Source organism: Entelurus aequoreus, linkage group LG12 (genome assembly GCF_033978785.1).
Source record: "Entelurus aequoreus isolate RoL-2023_Sb linkage group LG12, RoL_Eaeq_v1.1, whole genome shotgun sequence".
Classification (NCBI taxonomy): Eukaryota; Metazoa; Chordata; class Actinopteri; order Syngnathiformes; family Syngnathidae; genus Entelurus; species Entelurus aequoreus.
Window position 1 is genome coordinate 11,248,710 of NC_084742.1, and position 16,275 is coordinate 11,264,984.

General features: G+C 36.7%; 1 protein-coding gene across 1 annotated transcript in view; it reads right to left on the reverse strand.

The window, feature by feature from the left end:
* Window positions 1-2,019: 2,019 nt before the first annotated feature.
* Window positions 2,020-16,275, reverse strand: part of pawr (PRKC, apoptosis, WT1, regulator) — a 54,706-nt gene continuing 40,450 nt past the window's right edge. Inside the window, exons 4-7 of the mRNA XM_062064692.1 lie at window positions 13,321-13,355; window positions 7,354-7,444; window positions 4,799-4,903; window positions 2,020-2,699 (exon numbers count right to left, since the gene is read on the reverse strand). Of these exons, the coding sequence (XP_061920676.1) occupies window positions 2,613-2,699; window positions 4,799-4,903; window positions 7,354-7,444; window positions 13,321-13,355 (318 nt within the window). The 3' untranslated portion in view covers window positions 2,020-2,612. The remainder of the gene's footprint in view (window positions 2,700-4,798; window positions 4,904-7,353; window positions 7,445-13,320; window positions 13,356-16,275) is intronic.

Consider the following 16,275-nt stretch of genomic DNA (forward strand, 5'->3'; position numbering starts at 1 on the left):
AACAAACAATGACGCACAAGAGACATATAAAAAATGGCAGAAGACCGGAACTCGACAGTGATTTTGGCTTGTGTGTGTCTTGTTTGCTCCGGAGTAACATGTGGTCTGTCTGCACGGCCAACTTAATTCAACCTGCACTTCTGATAATGGGTAAATAAATTTGTTGTACTAAACTACTTTGGTTGCCTGTTTAAGCTTCGGACAATCCACTATACTCACACTGTGGTTCAGAGAGATAAGTTTTTTGGATTTTGCTGTATGTCCAGCCCATGTTGAAAAAATTGACAATAAAGATGACTTTGACAAAGCCTTTGGGGTCAGGCGTCGACTGAAAAAACATGGTGTACACACACACACACACACACACACACTTGTATTAGCTATCTTCTTCAGGCCTTTGAAAAATGCTTACTTCTTTAGGACCACTCTCTCTAGATATATAAATATTTGTATTTACAACATTAGTAATACATACATACTATGTAAATATAAAAAAGCTTATTGTGAAAAATGAGTTGGAATTTCACAAGAAAAACATCACAACTTCACAAGAAAAACTTTGAATTGTGGCAGTATTATAATAAGTCGTAATTTTACTCAATGCAAGTCAAAATTTTACAAGAAAAAGTGAACATATGTGCAATATGATACAAGTTGGAATTTTACTCAACAGTCGCAATTTTACAAGAAAAGCTTAAAATGTTGGCAATTTTATGAAAAGAGTCGTAATTTTACTCGACAAGTCACAATTGTATAAGAAAACTTTAGAATTTTGGCAATATTATAATAATGTGAATTTTACTCGGCAAAATTATGATAAAAGTCATAATTTTACTCATAAAATGCCACTATTTTACAAGCACAACAAAAAAATTGGCAATATTGTGATACAAGTCAGAATTGTATATGACAAATATCACCATTTTGCTGTAAAAAGTAATAATTTTACAAGAAAATATTGTGATAATACAGAAACAGAAAGAATATAAGAAATTGTTCCCAATTATATAAGAAAAAAGTCGACATTGTGGGAAAAAAAAGACTGGTTTTAGTTATTTTTTAAATTTTTTGTTTGTAATCGGTTTTTATTCTTCATTTACTTCAAGTTATTACAGTATGTCTCTATATACATATTTATTTATTCTTATTAATTTTGGCCAAAGGGGGCGCATTTTAATTCCTTACACACCCTTATTACATATGTTGGCCAGAGGGGAAGCACTTAAAATTTTTACACACACTTGTTATTTCATATGCCGACCAGAGGGAGAGCACTTTTAAAACAGACACTCAGTCAATTTAAAAAATCCCTCCTTTTTGGGACCACCCTCATTTTGATAGATTTCACCACCAGGGGTGCAAATGAGACATTCTCTATTAGATGCAATGGTTTTCCGTATTGGGACCATGATTTATGTCCTAACTTGTCCACTGCTCCTCATATGGAAGGTACTTTTCCTTGTTGATGTCTCAAGAAGGGTACACACACACACACACACACACACACACACACACACACACACACACACACACACACACACACACACACAGACACACACACACAAACACACAGATACACACAAACACACACGTGGACACAGACACAGACACACACACACACACACACACACGCACACACAAACACACACACACAAACACACACGTGGACACAGACACACGTGGACACACACACACACACACACACACACACACACACACACACACACACACACACACACACACACACACACACACACACACACACACACACACACACACACACACACACACACAGACAGACACACAGACACAGACACAGACAGAGCTCCAACAATGCTACTTTGACTTGTGGTGTCATTTCCTAAGCTGGATGATTGACAAGTTCAATTGCGACATCTGCGTGTTTATAGAGCGCCGCCCCCTGCCGCCCGCCCGCCGCCCGCCCGCCCGCCACATTAGCGATTCAGCAGCTCGCTATCATCATATCAAATTAGCCTTAATGAACACAAGCGAGCCGACTGAAGAGAGATAATGAAAACTTTTATTAAATGCCTGCATCTGTACATGCAAAACACATCCGCACCGTTTGTACGCGTGCGTCTGTGCGATGTTGCCGTCTAAAAGCTAAAAAAAAATAAAAAATAAGGAGTATCTTCTTCTGGCTGGTTGCCTTTGATGCCTTCATAGTCCCTCGTTCATTTGGTGGACGCAAAAAGCAGCAAAGACATGAAAATACTTCTTACTTCCAATACTAAAAACTAGCCCTGAAAACATGATGCGTGACAAGCGAAATAGTCCGACATTGAAATGTGTAAAGCAGGAGGAGCGAGAAGAAGCGGCAGATTGATCAGGCGGACATCTTGGATTCCAAGCAGCTACACGCATACATTCTTTTTCATTTTTGCCCTTTAAGGATCTGAACAAACAACTAATTGCTTCTTATGTACAAAACATTTACATTAAATACGCATTAGGTGACTCCCGTGAGAGCCAACTCCAACACAAGAGTGGGACAAATCGTCCTCGGAGACCCGGAGAAGGACGCTAAGCAGAACACACATGTGCGCGCGCACGCACACACAACTCGGTCCAGCGAGGCGGCGTGGAAAGTTCTACCTGGTCAGCTGACCCACCACTTTGAGCAGTGTCTTGTTCTCTTGTTTCAGCTGCTCGTTCTCGTCCTCGATATCGTCCAGATCCTGCAAAAAGGTCTTAGTGAGAAAACGTGCACTCCATTCACTTTGTAGGCTATTACTGTATTTTAGATACACACAAAAACAACTAATTTTACTAATAATTTTATGAATTGACACCAAATGTTTAATATTTGTCAAGCGGTAGAAAATGGATGGATGGGTGGATTTACATTAAAAAATATTGAAATATGTTTTGCCAGACTCGGTCGGGAACCTTGCATCTAATCACATGCTCAAAATAAAACAAATCTGATTTCACACATATGTACATATTTTTATTTGCAAGTCTTCAAAATCAAATTATTTAATTATATTTGGGGAAACCTGGGAAACATCTGGGAAACCTCACTCCATTAACTTAGCATGCTAAATAATACACATCAAAATAAATTTAAAAAAAAAAAAAAAGTTTACGTGTCAGTAGTTTTATTCGCATGTATTCCAATTCAGGCAAGACTGGGGAACCTCACACCATTTACTGTATACATTATTGCAAAATATAAAAATAATACATATAATAAAATATCAATAAATATATTCAGTTTTAAGTTCAAAACTCACACTGTTTACTCATATTTACACTAAATCAGTGATTCTCAAACTATGGTAAGTATACTACCAGTGGTACGTGGGCTCCATCTAGTGGTACGCCAAAATCCCCTAATTAAAGCACAGTATTTTATTTTCCTATATTCTTACACAGTGTTGCTGTTCAAACTGTGTGTAATGTTACACTGGCCAAAAATATTAAATATGTGTTGAATAAAACCTCTGCCTTGTTTTTAATAAATATTTAGGCCAACTATGCTACTGTATTTTAATGTTGGTCATTATGGTGGCACTTGGAGAACCAAGCTTTTTCTGAGGTGGTACCTGATGAAAAAAATTTGAGCACCACTGACCTAAATGAAATACATATACTTTATTAATATTAACGGACCATAAAAACATCTTTGTTTTGTATTCCCCTGAGTATAGAACAATCACTCTGTTCTAAGCAAGCACAGCAATGTGGAACATGTAATAGCTTAATTTCCCCAGACAGTAAAGTGTTTATACAAGCAGTTAGTTTGGGGTATGTTGTTTCTTAATGGTCAAAGACAATGTCTCTTGTACTCATGTTAGCATTTAAGCTAGCAAGCAGGCTCAAATCAGTCCGTGGGTTTATCACATGTTTTATTTTAAAAAGTAATACTAACCATTGAGAGTTTTGCCGCAGTTATCACTATTACCGTTTATCTTTACATTCATGGTCTTCTGGAATGATCCAAACACAAGAAAATGCATATTGTAAGAAGTTTTTAGGAAATGTATAAAAATGTTAGATTTCCTTAATTAAAAACAACAATTGTCATTAAAAAATGTCAGCAGACACGAAAAAACATCAATTGAATTAGTTTTTATCAGCCCATTAAGTCATCCAGCAGCTCTAAAATTATAAAATAATGTTGCTGAATAGACAATATGACTAAGGTTCATTTTTGACGGTCCAAATATGTTGACATACACACATAGACGCAGGATTACCTATCCATCGTCTGTCTTTGAAGCGCAATCACCTCTTTTCTCACAGCCGTGTGCATAACTTTGTCAGTTAGCACATACTTTTCAGATGTGCTAAATCAACATGCAAAATAGCGCTTGCACAACCGTTTCAGCCTTGATGAATCACATTGCGTGTGCTGAATGATTATATTTGCACCTTCTCCTCCTAGTACTGTGGGCGTTCTGATGACCAGCATATATTCTGCATATTCATGAAGACTGAGAGGCTACATGTATTGCGCTGCTTATTTTGTTTACTAAAGAGAAGCAATCTACTGTGTAGATCTGCTGTGTGCTATCAAGTTTGCATGTGTTTTAGTACACGCAACTCTTAAGTGGATCAGGCCCTAAATGGTTCTGGACAAGGGGCGCCCCCTGCTGGTTGTAACTTGTTCATGTAATTTGCTGTTGTGATGTGCTTTTAGTTTTCAAATTCCAAAAGTGCAAGATTGAGATTTAGTCAGATTCTGCACCATACTCTCAGCGACGGCGGCATTAGTACGTTTTATCGTTTGCGGGGTCAGCTTGAGGAACCCTTTGAGCTGGACTGCACTCACCCTGTTGAGCAGGTCGATCTCCTCCTTGAGCTTGTTGATGAGGTCGTCTTTGTCCTGGTGGGCCTTCAGCAGCCTGGCGCTCTCCTGGCGCTCTCTGGTCAGCTCCTGCAACCAAGAAGAAGTAAGTGGAAGACGTGAGACACTGACTTTATTTTCACGCTTTAGAGCAGGAAGTCTTCCTATCAGGTGACCTTACATCTGTTTCCATGGCAACCCGCTCTCTCACTGTCTATATTTATAAAAAAAAAAGAGGTCTTGCGAATGATGATGATGATGATGGTGGTGGCAGCTTTGATGTGGGTTCAATGGACCCTGTGGTCTAACAAGTCTAAGCTTTGATGAAAAGCGACTGGACCATCAGGAGGATTCTCATCATCAGGAAGCTGCTGACGACCTCCGACATCCTCAACCTACGCCCGAAGGTCTTTTTCTACTGGTTGCTAGCATTTTGCAAAAAGAGGATAATTTCATTATGAATGCGATATTGGTTAGATATTGTGTCAGCTACAACACAAAGTCTCCTGGGGCCTCATATATTAAGCATGCGTACGCACTTTTTTACTGCAAAGTTGAGATGTATCAAGACTGAACTTGACACCGAAATGTGCGGTGCCTCACGCCAGCTTAATGCCTGGCATAAGCACATTTCTACAGGCGGTGGGTACTTTGACAAAACACACAGAAGTGGCCATTCGGGCTTTGCCAAAATTTAATTTCAACAAAGTAAAGTCGAGGCAAGGACACAAAATTCCCTTTTTCGCCAAAGCATTTAATGCTTCATATTCATATTAATATTTGTGAGGATGTCTATTAATTTATCTATGCGGTCATTTTGCCACCTATTGCTGTCACCATGTGTTGCTGTGACTCCAGCACAGCTTTATGTCCAGTCGGGTGGACAGCAGCCACAAATGGCGTGGTTGGGGGCGTGGTTATTTACAGGTAGAATTCACCAACTCGAGTATTTCATATACATTTCATATATATATATGTATGAAATACTTGACTTTCAGTGAATTCTAGCTATATATATATATATATATATATATATATATATATATATATATATATATATATATATATATATATATATATATATATATATATATATATATATAGCTAGATTTTATTTACATATAAAATAAATACTTGAATTTCAGTGTTCCAGTGGCTATCCATTAGATGGCAGTATTGTCCTGTTTAACTTCTCCGTTCAACTTGCATGCGTATTTCTTCATCTTGCTCGTCAACGGCGTCGTCATGTCTGTAATTTCCTTGTTCTTCTGCTTCCTCTCCTTGTTGTGTGCGCAGTTGTGCACTCCACTCTCTAAAAGCCCTAAATGTTATGACGTCATTGGGCAGGCAAGCTGTTTTATTGTGGGAAAGCGGACGTGAGAACAGGCTGTCCCCACTCAGTCTCAGGTCCGCATTGAGCTGGAGGGGGCGTGGCCTCCAGCTCCGGCTGAATACCGGGAGTTTGTCGGGAGAAAATCTCTGACGGGAGGTTGTCGGGAGAGGCGCTGAATATCGGGATTCTCCCGCTAAAAACGGGAGGGTTGGCAAGTATGCGGTAGAGGAATGGCGCAACTTTGTGTCACGTATGGCTGCAACTGCAAAGCACTCCTGAGTTGGAAAAATAAATTGAATAATCAAACAAGAGTCAAAGTCTTGTATATACTTTTTGATATGTTGGCATGTTCAAATTTAAAAGATTGCAATCCAAATATTAAGCAATTTTCACATGAGATTGTCCGTGATACCAAATACCATATACCAAATATGTGTTATATGTGTTTTATGTCGCACGTTTGCACCAATAAAAATTCCTAGTTTGTGAACCCGTTCTCAAACAATGGCAATAAAACTATTCTGATTCTGATTCTGAGCAGGCTACTATACTAGCACATTTTGTTGTAAATTACACAAATTATATTTATGTTGGGGGTAATCAGAGTCACCCACCTTTTCTAAAGCACTACTTTATCTCCGCTCCCTTTGCCTGTTTTGGCCACATCCATCTTCTTCTTCGCCTTCTTCCTGATGTCCGACCATTTCCGTTTTATTTCAGCATGCGTGCGGTTCTCGCAGCCCACAGAATTGATATGCTCGCACACACTGTCCCACTCACTCATCTTTCGTTCGATCGAAACACGAGAAAGAAACACCTCCTATGGACTCCTATTGAATTCCGATTAGACAGGGTGTGCAAATCTCAGGCACATGGCTAATTTCAAATTGATTTGGGTATTTATGAGAGGGGCACACAAACATCTGCGATCAATTCCACGTTAATAGGGATGCACAGCAACACAAAATTGTGCTTGGATTAGCGCGTGTGCACATCTGATTTTATCTTTTTTGCTGGAACATATGCAAATTTTTTGTAGGAAATCCATGCAACTCTTAATTAATGAAGCCCCTGGTCTACGTGAACCACTATCATATTGACCCGTAAGGCATCTGTATGGACACTTTTCACACGTTTGTTGTGCTATTATTGTTTGAGTTTGTTTTTTGAAATTGTGGATGCAAAAGGCAGCAAAACATTGGTCTACCTTCTCCAGCTCCTCCAACCTCTTCTCCAGACTTCCCGGTGCCGCGTCCCGACAGTGGCGATGCCAGCTGATGGCGCCTAGCTCCTCGTCACTGTATGACAAACAGACACACACACACAATCACAGAACATGAGTGCACCTGCTGCTTCAAAGTGAGTTTATTCACAACAGGCATGAATCATGCACCAAACTCCGGTGGGATGACACATGCTGAAAAGAACAGGTGGGGATTTCAATTAGGCGGGCATTATCAACGACCGCCTGCCTTTTTTCCACTTTGATGCAAAAATAAATTTACATATTAGGAATGGGCTTCATAATGATGGAGCGTGCGTAACCGTTTGTGCAGCTACAGAACAAATGGAATCTTATTTCCTGCTGCTGCTGCTACTGGAAGGCACGAACATTCATTAAGGACACACTGGAAACCAAAAAAAATATACTCCAACAATGACGTTACAAGAACATAGTCACATTCATAAAAATGTAGCATAGAAAATAAATCAACATTTCCGATTAAACAAGTTTCATATTTTGAAGGAAATAAGTTTTGGAAAAAGCAGGTTTTTTTAGGTGGAAAACATTAAACAATATATATATATATATATATATATATATATATATATATATATATATATATATATATATATATATATATACATATATATATATATATATATATATATATATATATATATATATATAGTATAATTTTGGAGAAAAAAAATATGATCAAAATGTTTTGTTTAATAAAAAAATATATTTTCCCCTCAAAAATATACAAAATTTTTTTTAAAATGTATAAATATTTGAAAAAGCTTAGATTTTTTAGAAAACAATTTCAAGAAAAAATATTTTCATTTCCTAAACCAAATGTATATAATTTTGGGGGGGAAATAAATTACTTTTTTCTATGCTTCTTTTTCAAATGAGTGTCTGACTTAATTTTGTAACTTTGTTAACATATTTAATTAAATATTGTCTTTTCAGTATGTCCCGAATACTCTTTTATAGGATGGGAATCTTTGGCTATCTCATATTTTGAGGAAAAACGTCTTTTGTTTTTTTAACAAAGAATATAATGTAATTTTTTTAGTACTTCTATATTTTTGTCAAAAAAAGTATACATTTCCGAAAAAGCTTAAAATATTTTTGGAATAACTTCAAAAAAAGGTTGTAGTTTTTATTCTTTTCTTTTTTTTTTTTAAATAAACAAAACTTTTGGTCAAATTCATTACTTTTTTCTATGCTACTTTATAGAAATAATATTCTACTTTTTAAAAATCTATATGCGACTTCATTATTGTAACTTGTAACAAAAATATAATGAATTAAATATTTCTTCGGCCAGCTCATATTTTAAGGAAAAACTTTTTTGAATGATAATACTATAATTTTCTTTATATCGGTCTGTATTTTTGTGAAAAATTTATACATTTTTGAAAAAGCTTGAAATTATTTTTGGGAAAACTTTTCAAGTAAAAGGTTGTAGATTTTTAATTTAAAAAAAACTGACATCAAACATTTTTGGTCAAACACATTACATTTTTCTCTATGCTACTTTTAGAAAAATAATGTGATTTCACTCTTGTAACTTTGTTCACAGAGTATAATTCATGAATATTGTCTTTGTAATGTGTCCCAAATACTCTCTCTTTTACCGTTAACCGTTTAGAAAAAACTTTTGTATATATATATATATACACACACTACCGTTCAAAAGTTTGGGGTCACCCAAACAATTTTGTGGAATAGCCTTCATTTCTAAGAACAAGAATAGACTGTCGAGTTTCAGATGAAAGTTCTCTTTTTCTGGCCATTTTGAGCGTTTAATTGATCCCACAAATGTGATGCTCCAGAAACTCAATCTGCTCAAAGAAAGGTCAGTTTTGTAGCTTCTGTAACGAGCTAAACTGTTTTCAGATGTGTGAACATGATTGCACAAGGGTTTTCTAATCATCAATTAGCCTTCTGAGCCAATGAGCAAACACATTGTACCATTAGAAAACTGGAGTGATAGTTGCTGGAAATGGGCCTCTATACACCTATGTAGATATTGCACCAAAAACCAGACATTTGCAGCTTGAATAGTCATTTACCACATTAGCAATGTATAGAGTGTATTTCTTTAAAGTTAAGACTAGTTTAAAGTTATCTTCATTGAAAAGTACAGTGCCGTTCCTTCAAAAATAAGGACATTTCAATGTGACCCCAAACTTTTGAACGGTAGTGTATATACTGTATATACACACATATACCTGTATATATACACATACATACACATATATATACATATACACATATATATATATATATATATATATATATATATATATATATATATATATATATATATATATATATATATATATATATATATATATATATATATATATATATATATATATACATATACACATATATATATATATATATATATATATATATATATATATATATATATATATATATATATATATATATATATATATATATATATATACACACACGAGAAAAACTAAGAAAAAAGTACAGTATTTTTAAAAAAAACTAATTGTGCTGTTACAAAAATGAATGCAGAATGTAAATACACATATCTACAATGCACGTGTCTGTCAGGCAGCCTCAAAGAGTTAGCATTTTGACTTTATTTCTGTTTTATTAAACTTATTTGCCCTCATTTTCACAGACAGTGACTTCAAAGTGCATTTAAAGGGGAACATCACTATTTTTGGGATTTTGCCTATCGTTCACAATCATTATGAGAGAAAAAGACAAAAGGTTTTTAATTCTTTGCATTCTAACATGTAAAAATCGGCTTGTTCTAGGTAGCTAGCAATGCAGCTAATGGGAGTAATCAATTCTACCTCCAAATCACTTTAAAAATACATTCAAAAACCGCCAACAATACTTCATTTATGTTCCGTTACCTGTATAATAACCAAGCTGTAGTGACATTGTTATTGTTATAGCGAACACTGAAGAACTCTTTTTCTAGCGTAGTAACACATCAGCGTGCTTCGGTATTAGCCGTAAAAGCTAGCTACGGCAAGAGATAGGCTAGCTTCTAGGACAACACAAAATGTGTTTGAGTCTGTAATGCACAACACAAAGCGGTAAGACACCAATCCGTACTGACTAAAAACATGAACAATCATATTAGAGTACCTTTAAAGTATTAGCCCACATTTCATGTTTTGTCCGTACACAGCTAGCCAGACAACGTATGCAGTGTAGTTGTAATTTACACGCATGACATGCTGTGTGTATCATGATCAAAATAAAGCGTGACTCACTCGACGGACAGTCGTCTCTTTGGTTCAGCTGGCCGGGAAAGTTTTATTTTTGGTAAGTTTATTTGGGGTAAGCACACCATTTATGTCGAAATAGCTTGTCTCCAAATTCCATATTTGCAGCTTCGAGTCGTTTTCACCTCACTCTATCTGCTTCCGTTTGCTCCATTGTCTCACTCTTCCTTCATGCTCGCTTCTTCAAGCAACAGTTCATCCTCCATTCATTCAGGTTAAAAAATATAAAGTTGTGAAACCGCATTTGTCCAAAAATAGTCGTCTTCATTGATTGTTACTAGGGCTGTGAATCTTTGGGTGTCCCACGATTCGATTCAATATCGATTCTTGGGGTCACGATTCGATTCAAAATCGATTTTTTTTTTTTCAATTCAACACGATTCTCGATTCAAAAACGATTTTTTTTCCCAATTCAAAACGATTCTCGATTCATTCAATACATAGGATTTCAGCAGGATCTACCCCAGTCTGCTGACATGCAAGCAGAGTAGTAGGTTTTTGTAAAAAGCTTTTATAATTGTAAAGGACAATGTTTTATCAACGGATTACAATAATGTAAATTTGTTTTAACTATTAAATGAACCAAAAATATGACTTATTGTATCTTTGTGAAAATATTGGACACAGTGTGTTGTCAAGCTTATGAGATGCGATGCAAGTGTAAGCCACTGTGACACTATTGTTCTTTTTTTTTTTTTTATAAATGTCTAATGATAATGTCAATGAGGGATTTTTAATCACTGCTATGTTGAAATTGTAACTAATATTGATACTGTTGTTGATAATATTAATTTTTGTTTCACTACTTTTGGTTTGTTCTGTGTCGTGTTTGTGTCTCCTCTCAATTGCTCTGTTTATTGCAGTTCTGAGTGTTGCTGGGTCGGGTTTGGTTTTGGAATTGGATTGCATTGTTATGGTATTGCTGTGTATTGTTTTGTTGGATTGATTAATTTAAAATATATACATATATACATATATATATATATATATATATATATATATATATATACATATATACATATATACATATATACATATATATATATATATATATATATATATATATATATATATATATATATATATATATATATATATATATATATATATATATATATATATATATATATATATATATATATTTTTTTTTCCTTTTAATTAAAAAATTAAAAAAAATTAAAATTGATTGATTAATTTTTTTTAAAAAAAAAATATATATATATATATATATTTTTTTTTAAATAAAGAAAAAAATATATATATATATATATTTTTTTTTAAATAAAATATATATATATATATATATATATATATATATATATATATATATATATATATAGATTTTTTTTTTTTTTTTTTTTTTTTTAAATTAATCAATTTTTTTAATAAAAAAATAAATAAATAAATCGATTTGTTAAAAATTTGAATCGATTCTGAATCGCACAACGGGAGAATCGCGATTTGAATTCGAATCGATTTTTTCCCACACCCCTAATTGTTACCAAGTCTGCCATAATTAGAACATACACAACCGTTTTGTATCCGGAAGTAGGAACACACATTGTCAGACATGCGTTGCAATGGAAATGGAAATCAATGCGCGAAAGAAGTCAGTCCCTGCATTGATTATTATAGTAGATATTATACATATTACGTATTGTTATGAATGTGTCCATTTCTACCTTATATATATATATATATATATATATATATATATATATATATATATATATATATATATATATACACACACTCTTGCAGTGTATATAAAAAAAATTTGATGGAGGGTTTTGAAGTTGTATAAGAGGCTTTAAAGGCTACAACAGTGACTACCATTAGCCGCATTTCCAAGCGATTTTATCATTTTTAAAATCCTGGGGGAAAAAAAGGACGTGTGTTCTTGTCTCTCATAATGATTGTCTAAGATAGGAAAATTTCCCAAAAAAGTGCAGTTTCCCGTTAATGTGTCTTTTACCTCAGAGACACCAGAAAGCGTCTTCACACGACAACATGCAAAGCGTTGTGTCAAAGCGCACACACAAGCATGAAGACACACTTAAAACATAAACACACAATATAGTACTGCACCATGTGATTTAAGTCCCCCAACCATCCTGCGGACACAAACAAACGTAATCAGAGTGAGAGGTCTCAACACGTGTCCAATTATCAACGTGCTTAATTTTAACGTTTATGCACGAACCTATTGTTAACAGTTCACTTTCATCATTTAACAACCTAACTTTTCAGCCATTTTGCTATTTATTTAGCAGTTGCAAGACTTCAACTAAATTGGAGTATATTTTGAACCTTTATAAGTGGAAGTTTTGGACTTTTGTCCATAATAATAAATTACACTGGCACACATTAAATGAAGCACTTTGTGCCACGAACTTAGCAAGCAGAGAAAGCGGGCACCAAAAAAAAAACATCTTATCAAATGCCAACGCTACTCTGTACTTGGGTGAACTTCAAATTTTCCGACCCGAACCTTTCCAAGCACACAGCTCGCTCGAGGCGCTCCCTGCCCACGATGCCATGGGGTTAGAAATGAGCGAGCGAGGGGTGGAGGTGGAGGGTATTCCAGATGGTGCCCTGTCAGGTTCTGTTTAAAGAGACCATCAGAGGAAAAGAATGAAATGGACTGTGGAAGTCTTACCTCACAGGGCGGCCACTTCCTGTTCTTGTAGTGTCCTGAAATTTTAAAAGAAAATTGTTAAGGAAAGGAGACAATCACACCAAAGTTAAGAGGCATACGCTCAAAACTGTTTTCTATCCATCCATCAATTTTCTACTGCTTGTCCCTTTTGGGGCCGCGGGGGGTGCTGGAGCCTATCTCAGCTGCATTCGGGCGGAAGGCGGGGTACACCCTGGACAAATCGCCACCTCATCGCAGGGCCAACACAGATAGACAACATTCACACTCACATTCACACACTAGGGCCAATTTAGTGTTGCCAATCAACCTATCCCCAGGTGCATGTCTTTGGAGGTGGGAGGAAGCCGGAGTACCCGGAGGGAACCCACGCAGTCACGGGGAGAACATGCAAACTCCACACAGAAAGATCCCGAGCGCAACCCAGGACCACTCAGGACCTTCGTACCCCTGTACCACCGTGCTGCCCCAACTGTTTTGATTGTTTACAATTACAAAGGGGCGGCGTGGCGAAGTTGGTAGAGTGGTCGTGCCAGCAATTGGAGGGTTGCTGGTTACTGGGGTTCAATCCCCACCTTCTACCATCCTAGTCACGTCCGTTGTGTCCTTGGGCAAGATACTTCACCCTTGCTCCTGATGGCTGCTGGTTAGCGCCTTGCATGGCAGCTCCCGCCATCAGTGTGTGAATGTGTGTGTGAATGGGTGAATGTGGAAATACTGTCAAAGCGCTTTGAGTACCTTGAAGGTAGAAAAGCGCTATACAAGTATAACCCATTTAACATTTATTTATATTGTCTTGTTCTGCTTACATTGATTATTTTGTATTGTGGAATGTTAGAAAAGATTTGATCAAGTGAAATTAGTGAAATACAGAACAATGGTTTTTAATCAATCGCCCGTTATGGATTTATGCTGTCTTAAGTTGAAGAGGAGTGGTATTTGTTTTGGCTACACCTAGTGGTTACCATAATTCATGAAGTTAAGCTCATGACACAGTGAGTCGAATGATGCGGGCATGTTTGATACTGGATATTTTCTAATACGCTGCTGCCTTGGAGACTTTGTATGTGTAAGTAATATGCAACTACCATTATTTGATGCTTGTTTATATTGACAAATGTGTTTTAAACTGCAAAATTGTCTGATGAAAGAAAATGATTACGTATGTCTAGCTTGTGTTTTATTGTGTGCTAAGCTGTCATATAGCTGCAAGCTCCGAGTAGCATTTTACCTTTTGTAAATGATTTGACTGAAATACAAGAAAAGACCAACCTTGTGTGCTTATTGGAGGACATTTAGATGTTAACTTGCTGTGCAGGATTGCTTGTATTGTATGTTATATTAGATATTGGTCTGATAGTTTTTTTTGCCAATACCAGACCAATATCTGATCCCAAAATATGCCACACACTTTAAGAGACGCTGTGTCACTCTGTGTTTCATAATGCGTTGATGCTTCAGTATTGTTTAAACCATCACTATTGTTAGGTAACAACATTTTAATGGTCAATTAGAAATGAGCATATCAGTGTAAATCAAGATTGTAACTTTTTCAGATTTTTTTGTGCTGCTATAACTGTGAATTCACCATTGAGAATCAAGAATTCTTACTTCGCCCAGCAAAGATTCTCGACATAACAAGAACACTCACTCTGCTGTTTTTAAGGTCTTTAAAGCAAAAACCCGGGGTGTGATGTCAAGGATTTATGCCCGATCTAAAAGGATCTACTTGGCTTTCAGACCTTGTGGTCATTTCAATACATAGAATATTCTGCAGAGGAGCTCCATCTATTCTCGGGTGTTGGCCGCCTCTATAACCTCCTGACGCGGGCAAGTGTGCCAGATTGATTCTTTTGAGGGAAAATGAGAGTCCAAACAATATGAGGCGAGGCCAAGCGGGTCACCTCATCTGCAGAGAAAATGGACAGTTTGGGGCAGAATTCAAGAAGCGAAGCGAGACGAGCAGGAGTACATCAGTGCACACTTTATCCATCATGCTTGCACTGACAGCTCCAATAAGAGCACCCCCAGAGTTCCACCTCCGTGTAAAAACGGAGACAAATATCAGCAATGGGTCTTAAAGCGGCACAGACGACTTCTTGATGTGCTGCCGAGGCCGTTTGGCTTATCAGCGCCGCAGATACGACACACTCAAGTGTCACGCTGCAACGTTTTATGGCTTCCCGTGATGGATGAGGTGTGCTTAGCGTCTCTCAAGTCATTTTGTCCACAGTTGCTCTGCACGACGTCAATAAAAATAGATTTGACTCGAAATGGACTTAGTCATTCAAATCCAGTAACTTTGACAGTATCCCAGAGAACTATGACACCTTTCACTGCTAGCATACAACGAAAGTGTCTACAAGACTCGACGGAAAGGTGAACTGGCGCCGCATGAAAGGAAGATGATCCTGTGGAATGTTCCGTACAGTTCTGGATGGCTGAAACGTACTGAGCCGCATACCAAAAGACTGGTAAGGCCCGATAACCAAGACCAGATGCCTGCAGGAGCGCCATCCATCAACTCCCTACGCGGCGTCCTTTTCTGCGCCTTAAGTCCACGCATGGACGGACAGAGACGACACATCATGTGGACATAAGCAGTAAACAACGGCTTTGTGTGATGCTGGGAGTCTTCCTGCGTCTGCAGTCACATCTGCTCCGTGTTAGGCCTCATGTGGACTCATGTGCAACACAACATCTCTAAAAGAACAAGACTGATGGCCAAGGAGCAGACGAAAGAGGTGCATCACGACTCCCTCTCACCAGGACTGAAAAAAGCAAAAACTGTCTTTAAACGCCACGTCTCCAGCAGCAGTTTGCACTTTTGTTTTTGTTTTGGTACAGCTGTGGTTCATTGGGATTTTGCGGTACCATTTTTGAAAAAGGGTGTTTTGCACAAGGAGTGCTACTTATTCATGTTATCTCCTCGAAAACAACAAGATGCACAAAACCATT